Raw genomic sequence first — 18,833 nt, 5'->3', positions numbered from 1 at the left:
AAAGCTCTTTTCTTCCTCTTTCTTTCTCCTCTTCATGTGTTCAAAGATCAAGCCTGTTGTATGCTATCAGTAAGTGCTGATAAATAATTTGACCCAAAGAAAAATCTTAAGTCATTTATTAAATCTAGGCTTACGCTCTTTTAGCAAAGCCACTCAGATCCACACAAATCTGAGCACCCTGCTATTTGCAGCTAAGATAGTAATAATCAGGAACACATTTCAATTGTTAACCACACCTAGCAAAACCTAGCTGTACATTATACACATTGCTGTCTCACTTTGCCTTTAGCTCCAAATTCTGTTTGACCTTGCATTAGTCTCTTGCCCTTACTCTCACCAGAAGTGTGCCAAAATGTTGCAGATGCTTAGCCTAACTGCCCAGATGGCAGGCCAAAAGGACTGGCTAGGTGTTTTGAGGAACACCCTTTTATCCATGGCTGCTGACGACCTTCAGCAACAGAACAAAAAGCAACTGGAAAACGAGGGAAAAGAACTAATGACAGACGACTCAAACCAGAGGTATGAGCACAAATATCTGACTGAGGTTATCGTCCTGGCCCACAACCTCACAGGTTTGAAACAGGAGGTAAACAACCTCCAACGCCAGATCACTGAGTCCCAAACGGAGCTGACACATGCTAAAAACCCCATAGACCAGCTAGAGATGGAGGCTCAGGACAGACACAAGGACCCTGGCAGAAGGGAGTCACAGGAGGTAATCCACAGACTTCAAACGGCTCTGACAGCTGCTAAACAACAAGAGCAGCTGGAAAAGACAGCCAGAGAGCACCTGGAAAAGGTACTCTTTCACAAAGATTCACTGTTAAAAACAGCAAATTCTGAACTCTTGGACAAAGATGCCAGAATCATGGCCTGTGAAGGTCAACTGAATGTGTCCAGAGCTGGAGTTAAAGTGCTGACTCAGCAGCTGGACAACACCAAAGATGAACTTGACATGGTCCAACGAGAACTGAGACACTCTTACCTGCTGCAAAAGGAACCACAGCAGGAGAGACATCTCACTCCCCCACTCGCAATCAGCAGAAAAACCTCCCCCAGCCAAGCACAGAGTTACAAAGGACAAACCCCTCTGCTTAACACGTCATCGGACAGTTTCCTTAAAGCTTCTGCAGCCGCGGAAGGAAAAGGATTGATTCAGACGAATCTTGAAACAACACGTGTAGCGACACTCAAAGACCTCAACCGAATGGCCAGACATATCCCTGCATTTACACCAGAGCTTGCAGGAGACCACGACTTCCATGCTTACCTGCGAGACATTGACTTTCACCTGCAGTCTTTGATGAGTGTGAACCATCAAGATAGACTTCATCTGATCTGGATCACATCCAGCCCAGAGTTGGGACGCTTTCTGGCTCGACAGCCAGAAAACATCCAGTCTAACTACCAGCAGCTGAAACAAGCCATCACAAGGGAATTCTCAGAGTCTAACAATGGACTGATCGCTGCCCTAGACACCAAACAGGGTCGGCATGAAACTCCCTATGTTTACTACCACAGACTCAGACAAGCTTACTTCGGAGCTCGCAACAAACCTGGGATGGAGGAGGACGCCAGCTTCAAGAGCCTTTTCCTCCGAAACCTCCATCCTATGGTAAGTCACCATTTAGGCATTATGGCCTGCCCCCACACAATGCCTATCCAACAACTGCGTGACCTGACACAGAAGGCCTTTAACAAACACAAGGCCTCACCCAGCAAACACCACAGGATGTCCCACAGCAGTCTACAACAACATCCTCCTGTACACCTTTCAAACAGGTGCCAAACAGAGGCTGCACAAAGACAGCTAGAAAAGCCTGTTTATGAGTTATAAGAGCTGCTAGCACTAGCAAAAGAGCTCCTGGAACAGAACTCCCCTGAGGAGTACTGGGAAGAACAAACCTCTGACTCTTGCCCAACACCACTCAGGCAAGCTCAAGTCAGCACTGCTGCCAGAGCAGAGTAACACTGCAGACTTCAGACACCTGGTGACTGGGTGCTGAACCAAGGGCGAACGGCCACCTGCTGCCCTTTTGCTACCAGTACTAGGTCAGTCTGAAACTCTCTCCACACTACACAATGCCCATAACCACTCCCTGCAGCCACAAAACAAGCACCTGCCTCAAACGAACTGACTTCATAATGACAGGTGACACACTGTCAAGGCACCTGCTGCCTCTGCACCTGCTGCCTCTGCACCTGCTGCAGAGACCTGGATGTGGCTACTGTCTACATCACCCACCGTGGAACAACCACCTGCTACAAAACCCTCATGATTCACCTGCCATCCGCCATTGTGATGATTGTCATCCGATGATGTCTCCAACAGGGACATCACCTGGCGAAAAGGGGGACTGTAGCGACTGGGGGAATCAATGAAGGAATCATTAACTCGGCAGGTTCGAACAAACAAGAACTTACTGTTGAAACTCCCCTAATTACTGAAATAAGCCAACTAGTCTCCACAAGCACAATAAATGTATTGACAAAGAGACAATGAACTATTGACAGAGAACCGCATGTGACATCCGCATGCTCACCACGTGCTTATCGTGTGGACAGGAAGGGGAAACTTTGAACGTAACAATGTGTGTGTGTGTGTGTTTTCAGTTAAACACAGAACTGCATATTGCTAATGAAATACGTGTAATCCCTGTATGTTGTGTATTTCTGAGGTATATCAAACTCGTTAGAACTGTTTCGTTGTGTGTTTTAAACTCTGAGGCCTCATATTTAATAGCCTCAGTGTATATTCCCTTTTAAGTGTACTAAACACACGTTTCTTGGTATCAAATTAAACCTTACGATTTGTCCTAGTTGAATATAAATATAAGATTACCTTAGAATGGTGTTCTGCTAGGTATTACCATCTTTTGAGTTATTCAAACCAAAGCCAGACCCGGTCATAAGAAACATGCAAATGAGCGTGGACGGAACAAAGGAATCATTCTCCTGCCCAAAGAAAGGGGACTTTTACGACCCCCCCAAAGGAATGCTCAGACTGCTGAAGCTCACTGCTTTCTTACTGAGAAGGAGAAATGACACCTTTTAATCCTATATATGCTATATATATATAATCCATGTGATAAAAATATTGACATGTATCTAATGTGCCATCTCACAATTTCCCTTAAATGTTGCTTGATCTATGTTTCTTGCAAACTCTAATGGGTTAATGTTTCAGACTTTGCATACTATGGTTAACCAAAATCATATGTGTGGCATATTTGGTCTCTATAACTTGGTATTTTGAAGATTGAAATGACTGTGTACATGATATGTCGATAACAACAACATATTAGTATTACAAGTATATTTCCTATTTTCTTTCTTGCACATGCAATGGGCAATTTTACAACAAAGAGCAATAAACCAAATTCCCGCCTAGAACTCAAACCCTTCTTATTGGTCGAGCCAATGAGAGGTGGGACATGTTTTCTAAGGGTATAAAATTGCTGCGCCCACTTCCTCGCCCTCTCTTAGCCCTCTCTTATCTCTTATCTTATCTCTTCGCGCTCTTAGCCCTCTCTTAGCTCTCTCGCTCTTGCTTCCTGCCTCTCCTGTTTTCTGGTCCTCTGAGCCTTGTGCTCTCTCAGTCTCTTGCTGAATGATGCTGAACTAGGAGGCCCCAAGGACTCCCAAGCGTGCGCCAGGCTACGGCCTTGTCTCTGACTCCCACTGGTTCTCTCTCATCAAGACAACATCATCAAAGATCAACTCAAGCCATCAACAAATTGCATCAGGACAGTTTAATTCAAATGGGACATGCAAGTATCAAACTTAGTCTCATTATTTGATACATTAAGTATCCTTAACCCCTTTCTAAAAAGGGCGTGTCAGAACTAATATGATGGTTTGCTCAGGCTGTTGATCTGCTGAACTTCAAACAATGCTATAACTTCTTGCCTTCCTGTATTCTGCTTCAGCCCTCTTTCCCTTGGTAAACTGTATGAATGTATGTATATGTATGTTAGAGTAGTTTAAATGTTTAGTCTAGTTAATAAAGTCTTGTTCATGTCACATGTAAAGTTGTCTGTGTCTCAAGCTCATATCTAAAGTCACTAATCATAGATTTTGACTACTTGCTCTTAATACTTAGTAAGAAAGACATTTCCCATGCCCTGGAAATGTACCTTTCTATTAATTAATTAATTACCAATATTGAGTGTTCACGGGATGAACCGAGTATTTGGTTGTAATGTTAATGTAGCTACATCAAGTTAACCCGATTAACTGATCCAAGTATTCATAATCGATTATAACAAGTTATGATTGATTATTAATATTTCATAGAGCTGATTCGCTACACATGAGTAGATACTTTCGATCTTTTAATTGTAAATGCTGGAGTGGAATAAAACAATAAAGCTAAACATCACAACAAACCATTAAATGTAACACTTCAAGAACTGACAATCAAATGAACAAAACTAGAGGGCATTTATACACAAGAAGCTAAATGAGGGAATGGAATACAGGTGAGGATGATGAGGAGCAGATGGAAGTGATGAGGGCAGTGAACTAAGGGAGATGTATCTCATATATATAAAATAAAAACATTTCTGATAATTAAAATGCATTACATTGTGGCAGAAGAGTTCATCATTGATAAGACAATATAAAAAGCGGCTTTAGAATACAATGTATTGTTTATTACCATATTACTGATCATTAGACAATCATTGGCATACAGTTCACAACAGTCCATTTACAAGTGAATTTGTCAATCAGTTGGAGATTTATTATGAGGACTTGTTTAAGGACCCGTCAATGTACACCTGTGTCAGATATATATATATTTTTTTTAGAAACGAGCCACATAGTACACAATACTACAGATATATTTTACAATAATGCCAAGATATTATATTCATTACATAGTGTAATGGTTTTCAATGCTTTGGAGTTGTTGGAGGTACAAAGAGTATTTAAATAATATATAAAAAAAAAAATCTCAAATACTACTGTGTGAGCACATTCCCAAAAAAGGTGAGGGGCAGGAACACAAGGGAGAGATAACTTACTATTATTGTACTAGGTGAATAAATATTGATTTTATATTAGATATATTTTTGCAGTGATGTTAAATATTAATGATGTCGCTGTGAACGTCACTCAGTTTGGCATAAGGTCTACGATACAAACTCATTTGAACAGCTCAGACCTACTCAATGTAAATATAATGAAGTGATATTAATAATCTAATCGTTAAAAAGCACATTTATAAATAAGCACATCAATTCCTTTATTAAAGACTAGAAAGATGAAATGTGATCTTACCAGATTTAGTGCATCTTGAATTACATTTTTTTGTCTGATCTGGCTGCTTCGAGTTGGGCCTTCTCATTCATTATGACTGTAGAACTCCTGGCAGGTGTAGCTGTAGTTCACTTTCACCAGGAGTTCACTTTTGATGAGGACCACAGATGCTCAGTTCCTTGTCTCTGTCCATCCAGCGGTCATCAGTGAAAACACCCTCTCCACGAACGCCCTCTCCAATTCTGTATTATACGAACAAAGACACTTTTTCTTCTCGGGAGCTCCGGATAGACCCGTTTTTCTGTTGCAGTTTTTTTTCCAGTGTTTTCCCGCTCTGGCAAGAAAAAAGGCTGCGCTGCACATGTTCAGTGTTTTCTTATTAACTTTTTTTTTATAGTGATTTTGTAATTAAAGGACAATGAAATAAAATGATGCCGAAATAATAATAAAGATAAAAAATTATACAGATCTCCACTTCTCAAATAATTTAGAGACTATGAGAGTTGATTTTATTCACAAATGTCCAACTGATGAGTCAACATCTTTTTTGCATAAACAATGTGTCTCCTAAATAAACACCCAAGTATTTAAAACCTTCTCAGGACCACATTAATCCTTCTGGTAGATTTGGCATTCCATTGGACCAACTACTGACCAATATAGCCTCACTTTTAGATCAGTTTACTTTTGTGGTAGAGACTTTCTTCAAATCTTTTTATCTTTCCAGCATTAAATCAATGTCTCTCTGTGCATTAATTAGCACAACAACATCATTATGCACTTTGGAACACATACACCATTTAAATAATGTCTTAACTTACATAAAAGGAGCTCTATTGCCAAAGTGTACAACAATTCTGATAGAGCACTACCTTGTCTGACACCTCTATACACCTTTTAAAGGAGCGCATACATTTCCATTAAATTTCAATAATAAACTTTCACAATGTCACAGTACCAAGCTTTAATCATAGAAACAAAATCTGTCAAAAGACTTTTCTTGATCTGTTGACACTATACCAAAATCAAGGTTAAGATTATAATAATAATAATAATATTAATTAAAATCATAAAACTAATGTGATCAAAAATTCATCTTTTTGGAACACAGTAAGTCTGATCAGGATTATTTACTTTTTCTAAAACTTCACTTAATCTATTAGCTAGGACTTTAGAAGACAATTTGTAGTCACTAGACAACAAACTCACTGGTCTCCAATTTTGATCTCATTTAAATCACCCTTTTTCAGCAACAGAGCAAGAGTTGCCCTACGTCAGCTCGGTAGTAGCCATCCCTTAACCAAAATATCATTGAGCACCTCTACTAGATCTATTCTTATCTCTGACCAAAAAGTTTTATAAAAATCAATTGGTAGACCATTAATTCCTGGAACTTTGCCACATTCTACACTTTGGAGAGCTCTATTCAATTATTTCAAAGTTACAGGCTTACTGAGTTCAAAATTAGCTTCATCAGAAATCTTTCGAATTTCAACAAAATCAGACATCAATACTCCAGTATCTGAGCGTAAGGCATGAATAAGCATTAACTCTATATTCTGGAAGCGTGACCTTACTAGAGCTCCCTGTGTAACAGTACCCATCAGATTAGCTAAAGTGCTTTTCTTTTCTTTAAATCTCTTAATAAGTGTTGACCAGTAACATCTACAATTTCTTGTAAATCCAATAACTGTCTCTCTCTAATGTTTTAATTGTGCTAATTATGTCTCCTGAGAGCTTAAACATATTTTCTTGACACAATTGCTTAATTTGTGACTCTGCAAGGTCCCACCATTGCTGTAGGGATTGAAAAGAAGACATTGTGTGAATACAATTATTCCAAAATTCTTTACAAATCTCTTTAAAATGCTTATCACACAATAAGTTATTTAAGTGCCAATAAGCACTTTTTGGCTTAACAGAGTTTGCTGTTACAACACATTGTACCAAAACTATGGTCAGAAAAACTGACTGGGGTAATGGAGCAACTCCAAAAGAAACTAAACTGGTGTTTATAACCATAAAATCTATCCACTCTAGCAAGGGATAGTAAATTGTCATATGCATGAACTGTGTATATTGTCTATGTGAATTATGAAAATTCCTACACACATCAACAATCTCATGAGTTTTTAGTACTTCAATGAGTCACTTTCGTGATGACATGTGAGGTTCAATATGATTCTTATCCATAACATTTTCAGTACTAATAAAATCACCACCACATTAAGATTTAGGGGCTTAATGGACGAGGGGGAAACATGACTTGCTTATATTGGGGGTCTTTTTGAAATTACAGTCCTTTATAAGTAATTGCCAGGTGCTGTTGTTCACCTGCTTTAGGAGGGAAATGCTAAACAGCTGTCATACATTAGCTCAAAAACTATGTGGCATTAGAAAGCACTTAGACTGCCGGGATATGCTGTCAGTGCTCAGATCTTTCTATCAAAGCTTTTCTTAAGATGAACACATCTTCTTAATTACAATTTGTCAAAAGAAAGTCATTCTTTCAGTTGCTTTAGTGGGAGCATATACACAAATAAATACAAAAAAACGATTTTCGATCTGAGCTCTAATTTTTAAAAGTCTACCATTTTAAAATGTCTTCAACTTGATAAGAACACGGTATGAGACTCTTAGAAAATACAACTGCAACTCCCCCACTGATTGAGGTCAAATGACTTAAAACAGATAACCCATCAAACTCCATTGCCCAATCAACTTCATCACTATTGGTTTCTTGAACAGAAAGAACATGAACTTCTTCCTGTTTACGTATTTCAAATAATAGATTTTTTTAGTTTTTTCCTTCTCTTGTCCCATTTATATTTAAAGAAGCAATTGTTATTTCTCCCTTAAATGAGGAAAGCAAAAAAACATATAGAACTCAGAAAAAAGAAAAACACACCAAAAAATTTAAGCATTTTTACTGCTGACATTTTTCTCTGGCAGTGTATTAAGCTTTGCAAGGATTTTCTTCAAACGATAAACCTCCTGATTTGTTAAGCAACTTTCACTCCTAAACATTTTTGCTTTTTCAATAAATTGCAGAACATCTGGGAAATATTCTTCAATGTGCACTTTCCTCAAATTTGTTGTCACTTTTAAGAATTATTTAATATCGTCTATGCAGTAGTTTTCACTCGAAAAAACACTTTGCGGTAAACTACGTGTAATGCTGCATTCAGAAAGATCACGTTCACTGTTCGTATCCATCTGGCTAAAGTCATATTTAGCTCCTCTTTTCGCTTGTTTAACAATAGGACATTGCTGTATTGTTCGTTTCTGTGGTGTTTTAAATGTGCAGTCATCATTTTCAGTCAAATTCTGATTCTCACCTTCATTAATAGGAGCATGCACAACAGCCATTACAATACTGGCATCATTCTGCAGTTCACTCACTTCATTTTCCGACTGATAACTCTCTAAAACACCAACCACAATCTGTTCTTCGACAGATTTCTCTGTTGATCCATTGTCCACTACATTTGCCATTACGTTGTCACAACAATAGATGCCAGCACTGAACTGGGTCCAGGCATTTCAACATCAGTAGCCACAGCAGTATCATTCCGCATTTCTTTATCTTGTTTCTTATCTTACATTTCTTATCTTTAATGTTATTCTCTGATACGTGCTTAATATTGGGCATATCAACTTTGCCTTGACAGGCTCGGACAAGATGCCCCATTTCACCTCATCCAAAGCACTTCATGTTGTACTTAGTGGCGACAATGTAATAATTATAATCCTCATGATTGTGGATCTTGTAGGATCATGTAAACAGTGCCTAAACGATACCACGTGTTTCAATAGCAGAGATTTACTCCCAGTTGGAATCATCTTTATCAGCGATACCAAAACACTGGACAAAGTTACTCTCTTTGAAGGAGTTGAAAACATTTTTTAAAACATTTTTCACTTAAGTCATCTCAGTGCAACCTTGTTTTGAGTTGACCCACGGTGTGTACAGATGCCTCGATGATGTAGAATGTTGTTAGGAGCCACTGATCCAGAGTCAGCTTTCCTCATCCCATTCTCCCATTTACGGGGAGCTGTAAATCAGAGCAGTTCGGCTGCATTGAGCGAGTATTTCACCCTCTATATCATGTCGTGGCTGGTAGAATACTAGTCTTATAATCTCTCTGCCTAAACGCATGTGTATATTAACACATGAATCAATCCCGTTTCACTAAACCGAATGTTGACCTCATTTTACATAAAACACAAAATGCGTATGCCTGTTAGTGAGATGATTTGCAGGTGGTGTTTGTATCTAAAAGGTGTTTGGCTCTTTTCTGTGTTTGGTTCTGCTAAATAGTCTCTGACTTCACACTGTATAGAACTACAATGTCAATCATGCAATACATCTCCTCCCTGAAGTTTGCACACTTTTACTCCTGATTTCTTGCAGTGCAGGGACAGGAGAGAAGTACAAAAGCAATGTGTTACTTTATTTAAAAAGCAACTCAGGTAGTATGGTAAAAAATAACAAATATTGTGGTACTTTACTTGTTACTCGAAAAAGTAATCTGATTACGTAATGTGTATTACATTTAGCGCGTTACCCCCAACACTGGTCATTAGTATGCTTTTTGGAGTAGCTAGTATACACATGCATGAAGACGAATACCGTGGTTAATGGGAAATTAACACCAGCATCCTCATAATGCATGAACTGCATCTGGCTTACCAAAATGCAGGAGCAAAGGGGGCTTAATGGACGAGGGGGAAACATGACTTGCTTATATTGGGGGTCTTTTTGAAATTACAGTCCTTTATTAGTAATTGCCAGGTGCTGTTGTTCACCTGCTTTAGGAGGGAAATGCTAAACAGCTGTCATACATTAGCTCAAAAACTATGTGGCATTAGAAAGCACTTAGACTGCCGGGATATGCTGTCAGTGCTCAGATCTTTCTATCAAAGCTCATGCACATGCATGCACACACACAAAAACTTGTTTTTTATATCATTGTGGTGACTCTCCATAGACTTCCATACATTTTATGGATTTTTCCCCTAAACCTAACCCTCACAAAAACCTTTTTGCATTTTTCATTATGCATTATCTAATGTTAACTTATACTGTACATCTTTTAATGGAAAAATGTATAAGCATATATGGAAATAAATATGATCTAAGAGTAATAAGTGCTGTAAAAGAAGTTTTTATTGTTAGTTTATGTTAACTAATGTAGTTAATTCATGTTAGCTTATGAAACCATATTCTAAAGAGTTAGCAGAAAGTTAAAGGAATAACTTTGGTTTTAAAACAAGTTAGCCTCAATTAACAACATTTGTAGCATAATGTTGATTGCCATAATATAGTATAATATAATATAATATCATATAATGTAAAATAGCAATGGAAGTAAATGGGGCCAGTCCATAAACATAAAATTACACACTGTTTTGAAAGTATCTAGGCACAAGGTGTAAACATTATACATCCTAGCATAGTTTTAGTGTGATAAACTTGATTACTAATCTTATATGTGTAAAGCTAGGTCCAATAGTACAAATTTGTTTTTATGACAACAAAACCCTGTTATTCTTTTCACAAAATGACTTACACAAATAAGGTTAGTAAGCTATTTTATCACACAGAATGCATGTTAACTTTTGAAACAATGTATATTAACATTTATTGACTGAACCCATTCACTTCCAGTGTAAGTACCTCACTGTATCCACATTTAAAAAAAACGAGGGGCAAGTCAAAATAATGTTTTGAGGTTATCAACATTATGCTTCTCATGCCGATGATTGAACTTGTATTTAACCTGGAATAATCCTTTAAGTGTCTTTGGGGGTATTTACACTTGGTCATTTCATGTAGTTTTGCCCATTGTAAAGCCAACAGACAAGGGGTGTTCAGAAAACCTGTTTGATTTTTTCCCCTGTAATGTTATGTAAAATTGGATCAAAAATGCAATGTTTCCATTTTTACTTAATAATGGAAATTGACTTTTTGTTGAAATAAATTTGTACAGTTTCACCTACTGTAAATAAAGTATACAATGTACAGTTTTCTTCACAGTGTGCAGTAAGCTAGTATTTAATTCCAAACATAATCAATTTTTTTCATTTGTGTCCTTAGAGCTTTTTTGACAGCTGGGACATAAATGAAAAGAAGGACAAGACCAAGGGCAGACATGACACACTCCTGGGTCGTAAGTATTACCTACAGTCATGACACAATCTGAACACATTAAGCATCTGATATTTGATCATTTCCCTCATATAAGATACAGTATTTGTACTCCTATATATTGAAGACAGCTTTTTGGATTCCTAGGTTGTATTGTAACAAAGCAACACATGTCTTCTCTCTACATAGGCAGCTACCTAATGAAGCCTCAAAAATAACTGACTTGAAGCTCTTAATAGGCAGCAACTCTACGTCTACACATCTAGTGTTAAGCATTGACAGAAATGCTGTTAGCACACTTATGCACATCAACAAACAACACTCCTCATGTGAATCACATCCGACTAACACTTTACAATTACTTCCAATAGAGTTTGATGTTAGCATGTTGCTAAGCTAACAACACAGTACTTAAACAAGCGAAAACAATACATATCACACAACAATTTCAATTTTAAATCGAATGATACAAAATTCAACTATCCACATAATAATGTACAATTGATAAATAAATAGGATTTACTTTCAAATTCAATAGTTTGATGTTAGCATGATGCTAAGCTAAAGACACAATACTTAACAAAAGAGTACATAGCACACAAAATATTGTGTGTAGCAGTGCATTTTAAATTTGATAAAATTATTTTAGCAATACTTTTCAGTATTGAATGAAATGAATGTATGTTCTCTTAAGTTGTTCACCATCTTGGATGAATTTTTCACTTAGCTTTTCAAAATGAGTGTCAGGTGTGCTTAATGCTGTCTTGGAAGGCAGCTAACTTTTGTAAAGGAGATTTTGTGTTTTTCTCACTTATGGCATTGTTCTTAACCTCTACCCACAAACAGAGGACCGCCACCGTGTGAAAATGCATTCCCTCCTGGCTGATCCAAACTCAGACTATGTCAACGCCAACTACATTGATGTAAGTGTTTTTTCTCTTTTCCTCTCATTCATTCTCTCATTACACACCTTTTTGTTCACACTTTCAGTCTCTTCCATGCATGTCATTTCAAATGATGTCCGATCAAGTGTTTTTCTCACTTTTGTTGTTTGTGATTGAAGGTGTATACGTTAGCACTGGTAATTCGTTTGGGTAATTTCGTTGTCTATTTATCGTTGACTCAGTAGGATCCCATAAGACTGTACATTGTTGAACCTCTCCGTCACTCAGTCAAAGACCTGAATTAGGAGTGTCCAAAATCATATCTTTTTTTCCAGAAATATTTCTTGGCACTGAGCCTTAACAAGTGTTTAACACTCATTTCTCATAGCGTTATCGGTTAAAGTTTCATGTATGGCATTATGAAACATTTTTCCCATAATTCTATTCTTTTAATATTCAAAGGCTTTTAGAAATATGTTTCTTGAACACATAAGAAGGCTCAGTTTATATCTTCATCAGTCTTCAGTCATTTGTTTCATGCTAACCAAATTAGTCAGTTGTTGCATGACAATGTAAGATATGGTGCCTTGATCCTGACACTTTTGAAAAAATATTTGTAAAATTACTTCTGACGTTATACCTACTTTCACAATTGCGAGATAGAAACCCGTAATTGCAAGGTATAAACTGTATGCTCTATAGTCTGTAGAAAATCTCGCAATCGTCACTTTTATCTCGCAATTTATATCTCGTAATTGTGACTTCAAATACTGAAATTGTGACATTATTTCTGGCAATCGCATCTTTTTTCTCGCAATTGTGACTTATCTCAGATTCTTTCTTATAATTGTGACTTTATATGCAAGAATTGCAGCTTTATATGTCGGAATTGTGACTTCATATCTGAATCGGGACTTTATTTCTCGAAATTGCTTCTTTAAATCTTGTCATTTCAAATGTATTTCTCAGAATTGTGACTTTCAAAAATAAAAACAAGCAAGCACATTACGCCCCACAATGATCAGTTGAAACCTGGGAAATGCTTTACACTGCATTCCTCCTAATGTTTAAGCCAAATCTACGCCCTTGACAACAAGGATAAACATGGTTTGTGTCGACCACAATGTGTTTTGTGTGGTGAAATATTGGCTCAACTCTCAGCCTAGAATGTAAATTAGTCTAAAACAAGTTTGGTACTGTGTTGGGCTGATATTTGATGTCCAATATTGTATCTGAAGCAAAACCAGTTAAGAATCACTGGACCAGTGGATTTAAGCAATGAAAACCTCTGCCATTTAGCTTTCTCAAAACTAACAATTTGGTGTTTTTTCAAAGCATAAGACTCAGGCTGTAGTTATGATCGGTGCATGTTTTGCTGAAGTTGTTGCAGCTAAACTTGAATTACTTTCACTAGTTGGGTTGTACTTGAGTCTCAGGTTTTAGATAATAAGAAAAATAGTGATTATAGTGGTGCTTATACTAGAATACAAGACCTTGGCATCCTGAGAACACCTTGGTTTCTTTTGCACTATGAAAATTGCTCATTTTGTTTTGAGTGACCCGCTTAGACGTGGGTATTTTAGCAATTCTATTTGGTGGCACTAGTGGCACAGACATGACATACTTCAGCTTTTACTTTGTTTCATTGAAGGTCAAATTGAGATCTACATTAAATATAAATGCACTGAAGCGCTAAATTATTTTCAAAACTGGAGGTTTAGTGCTAAACAGACTCAGTATACTTTGAATCAAAGGCTCTGTATAAAATCTTGTAAGCTGCCCATTTAGCCAGTATTTGAAGGCATCATAGCTGGGGAAAATGGGCTGTATCAAAAAGTTGGTAGCAACATTATGCTGCCTTCTATGCATCCTTTGCAGAGAGGACAATTCTAGATTGCTAGCACTATGAAAAACTTAATAGGCCTACAAAATGAAACAAAAGAAAAGTTAATTAGGAATATTTTATTCAATACCAAAATGTATTGTTAATTTATCTTAATCTAATTAAAATTTTCTATTATGTTGTTAGGTTAGCAAAATGTTAACACCAAACTCAATAATGAGTCAGAGTCATGAGTTTGTATGTTGCATGGAGTTGCTACATATAGAGCGTTCCAAAGCAGTGACGTTCATGCTGTATAGGTTCATTTTCTCTATAAACCTTTCTCTATAGCAGGGGTTCTCAACCTTTTGCAAGCTGGGCCCCCTAAAGCTGGTTCATTGCAGTTGGGTCCCCAGTGCCCCCCGCCCCGCCCCGCCCCATGCTTTATTGTTGTTGTTATTATTATTATTATTATAATTGGCAGTAGCACCAGACTTCTAATGTGAGCTTGCAGGCATTATTATTATTATTATTATGAGTAGTAGTAGGCCTATCATCATTACTAGGCTATTGCTATATAATTATATGAGGTTACATGCTTTATTTTTGTTATTATTATTATTATTATTATTATTATCATCATCAGTAGGCCTATTATCATTACTAGGCTATTGCTATAATTGGGAATTGGCACCAGACCTCTGATATTAATTTATGCTTTATTATTGTTATTATTACTAGGCCTAATAGTAGGCATCATCTGCATTTTTTACAGAAGCTTGCTGGTAGGTGATGTTAATGTGAGACCTGAGCCTGCTTTGCCTTGCAAAGATCCTCAATTCTTGGCTCAATGTTTGATAAACATAGCCTCAAATCATCCTCGATTTGTGCACGATTTATTTCGTTTTGAGTGCAGTCATTTTTGAGAATCCTGCCTCACAAATATGTTGACGCGAAAGGAAGGAGAATCTTCAAGGCGACTTCACAGAGTTCAGGGTATTCCTGCATCAATGCTGCCCAGAATGACGAAAGAGGGCAGGAGCTAAAGAGTTCCTTCAGTCTACTGTCACTCTTCAGCTCAATAAGCTGTTCCTGCATATCAATTGATAGCTCGTTTGCTGTGCACACAAACGGATCTCGAACCCACGCAAAAGAGCAATAATCCTCTTTAAAGTACGTCGCAAATTGTTTTCTCATTGCTGACAGGTGCTCAGACGCTGATTGAAATAGGGAGGAGAAATCGTGTGACGTGCCTGCATCAGTGATAAAGTCTGCAAGGCTGGGGAACATGTCGCAGTTCCCTCGACTGATGCGGAGAGGTCTAGTTTTTGTGTGAAGGCGTGCACGTTGTCTGCAAGGAGCAAAATATGAGTTTCGCGGCCTTGCAAAGACAGGTTGAAATCAAACAAATGAGCGCCGTTTTCTAAAGTCTATGAGCGCAGCACACACAAATAAACTAAATTGACATACTGCAGTTACATTTCAAAATGTGGTGTTTTTATATTTATAACATTTGAATACAGTTCAGCAACATACATCACACGACCTGACGACCAAGAGAGATGACAATTGACCATCACTTAATTTACCATCACCTCACGATTGAAAATGTGACACTGATTTCATATGACAGTTCAACAAACAAGTTAATAATATTAAGTCACTTACATTTTAGACGAAATAATGACTGTTTTGGTCTAATTTAGCAGCGAAAATAGATCCGATGAATCAAAACAAAGATCACAGCATAGCCATAGCGCATCTCACAGCAATACTCAATCGTGTTTTGAATGATTCAGTGTTGTGAAAGAATCGGTTGAGTCAAAGATTCAATGACCCATTCACAAACATCTGACTCATTCTTGATGAATCGGCCGTTTGAACGAATCGTTTGAATGAACGACTCAATGACTCGCTTAATGAAACCGCTTATGCTTATCACCTGCATTTGCGCTCACTATCGACAAACCAATCAAATTTGTTCAAAACTTTTTTTAAATCAGTCCAAACACATTTTAATTTTTATTCAGGAGTTATGTATGTACAAAACTATAACTTTTTATGACAGTAGTTTAGTGATAAAAAAAATGTGCCCAAAAAATTTTTTTTTTCCAGTTTTTTTTCCCTTCCATCGTAGCCTACTCGCGCCCCCCCGGGAGAGTGTCCGTGCACCCCCGGGGGGGCGTGCCCCACCGGTTGAGAACCACTGCTCTATAGTATTCGCCTTTGGCTTGCTTAAAGCATGATTTTGAATCAAGGTTTTCATTCTCACTGCTCAATGAGGACTTTAAGACATTACAGTCTGTCTAGTCTTTTCTCTTACCGCATCATGTTCTGTAAAGCTACTTTGAAGCGAGGTGTTGTGAAAGCACTGTACAAATAAAAATGACTCGATTTGACTGAAGAGGCTTCATTTCTGTTGGGGTATCTATGTAGGCTGTAGACAGCTAGGCAGCTCAATAGAGTTTGGAGCAGAGCCAAAGTATATTTCAAGACTTTTGCAGGTCAATGGATGAAAACTCATGTGAACTGCTGTTCATTTGAAGCTCAGTGTGCATTCTCTCCTTCAGGTGCTCTGTTAAGCCTTAATTTCCTTCCTCTTTTCTCTAATCATCTTAATTAGAGATGTCTTTCTTCTTCCACTCATTTCTCTCTCTCTCCCCCCTTGTAACCAACTGGATCTCTTAGATTCGGATAAACAGGGAAGTAAGTATTCTTTTCTTCTCTTCCTTTATACTGCCTATTACTCATTTCTCCACGCTTGTTATGGCTCTTTGCTCTCACCTTTTCTTTTTAAACCCTTTTCTGTATCTGTTCCTTGAGTTTATTTTAGCTTAGCTTGCTGTCATTGCATCACTTCCTGTAAGCCACAGCCTTGTAAGAATAAAGCTTTAAAGATCCCATGAAATAGTTTGGTTTGACTTATGCAATTGTCTTTCCTGTGTTGACTTTTGAATAGTAAAAGTTGGGTTGGGATTGTCCCTTTTTGAGTTTATATGCTCAAGACTTATAGAAACAATCCTGGACACTACCATAGCTTGCAAAACACGATAAGGTATGTATTTGTTACAGTTTGGTCACACGATGGTCGTGTAATAATATATTTAATCTTCCGCATCTATCTAGAACTTTTCAGGTGAGTGAGGGGTTTTGATTTATTGAGCATATATGCTAAAATCTATTTAGTAATAATTGTTTGTAGTACACTAATTTTGATTTCATGGGGACTTTAATATCATTCTTATGGCTTCTGGAATTCAAATGACACTTTCATGGACTAAAATGCATTTTCAGTGGAAAATCTCTGTTCAGACTATGTTATAAGCGGTGTTAGGTGTAATCTGATTTTAAGTAAATTATTTAATGTAATACATTACATTTTAAATTATTGTAGTCTAAATACAGTTACTGACTTTCACAACCTGGTCTCGTAGAATGAACGTACTCTATTATATACTATACATTTTTGCAAACTGACTTGGCGCTTTTTACATTTCGCTGCAGTTTTCTTTTGAAAAGAAAACTCGAGTCGCTACAACAACTGTGCATTTTATTCATTGTCACACAAATCATCAGTACAATTGCCGATTATGACCTTATAAATACTTATTTTTCACTCTATTACTCACTATGTTATGATATCAAAACACTTTTTCTTTAACGCATGATTTTAAAAACAATACATTTTAAGGCTTGTATTGCAGACCCACCTATATTTAGACACGTATTCAAATTAGGGCTGTCGAGTTAACGCGCGATTAATTATACAAAAAATAACGCGTTAAAAAAATTTACGCATTTAATCGCATGCTTGTAGTACCACCTGTTTACTCCAGAGGGCAGTAAGTGCAATTTCAGCTGTGTGAGCAACACAGAGTTTATACAGTGAAAAAAACAACCCACAACACAGATATGCGTTACTAAGGGTTCAAATGCGAACTAAGGGATCTCAATATGTGTTTAAAGCTTGAGGATTAAACTATATTTAACTTGATACAGTGGCCATTAACATTTTGATAATCGCGATTAATTAATCGGGACACCATGTAATTAATTAGACAATTTTTTTTTAATCGATTGACAGCCCTAATTCAAATATATAGCTTGCTTGATTTCTCACCTGATACAGTATTTGACTTTAGACTCATCAACCATGGTTAAAAAAAGGGAAAAAGTGAAAGTGCCTCAGAAGCGACAGGAAATGACATGGTTGCTTCACAAAGTGCTTTTCGTTTCGTACTGGCATTTTAAAACGGTATGGGTTAGGTGTTGGTAAATGGTAAAGATGTGTTGAACTCTCATTTATCTTTTAGGACACTATTGGTTAGGTTTAGGGTAAAGTTTTAGGTTACGGAGGTACGTTTTACTTATTAAAACCTCCATCTAAAATTCACCTTAAAACGCTTGTCTGATTATAATCTCATTTCACTCAGTTTTGGTGCCCCCCACTGGACATTTCATTGGGAAACTGCAGCTAAACTTGTCATGAAGCACGTCCATTTAGCTTGATTGGATATATAAGGTTATATATCCTTAAAGGATATTACTTGGGTTACACATAGTTTTAAAATTATGTTATTTATGTAAGACATTTAAAATATGAGTTCATATATTCATATGTACATTCTTTTTAAGGTCTGCGACAATGGACAAGGAGGAATTACAAACATTATTGTCAGTTTTTTGATGTAGAAAAAGTGTGAAAAGGTGATTT

General features: G+C 37.2%; 1 protein-coding gene across 3 annotated transcripts in view; it reads left to right on the top strand.

Annotated features, from left to right (window-relative positions):
- LOC127650135 (receptor-type tyrosine-protein phosphatase U-like) overlaps positions 1 to 18,833 on the top strand; it is a 298,945-nt gene that overhangs the window by 246,296 nt on the left and 33,816 nt on the right. For 2 of the 3 annotated variants that reach the window (XM_052135337.1, XM_052135338.1), the window contains exons 18-19: positions 11,363 to 11,435; positions 12,260 to 12,336. In XM_052135337.1, coding sequence (XP_051991297.1) covers positions 11,363 to 11,435; positions 12,260 to 12,336 — 150 coding nt within the window. Of the gene's footprint in view, positions 1 to 11,362; positions 11,436 to 12,259; positions 12,337 to 16,807; positions 16,826 to 18,833 lie in introns of all 3 variants that reach the window. The other variant, XM_052135336.1, reaches the window with a different exon arrangement.

This window comes from Xyrauchen texanus, chromosome 10 (assembly GCF_025860055.1).
Source record: "Xyrauchen texanus isolate HMW12.3.18 chromosome 10, RBS_HiC_50CHRs, whole genome shotgun sequence".
NCBI classification, from domain to species: domain Eukaryota; kingdom Metazoa; phylum Chordata; class Actinopteri; order Cypriniformes; family Catostomidae; genus Xyrauchen; species Xyrauchen texanus.
The sequence above is the reverse complement of the archived record's forward strand: the minus strand, read 5'-3'. Positions and strand labels throughout refer to the sequence as shown.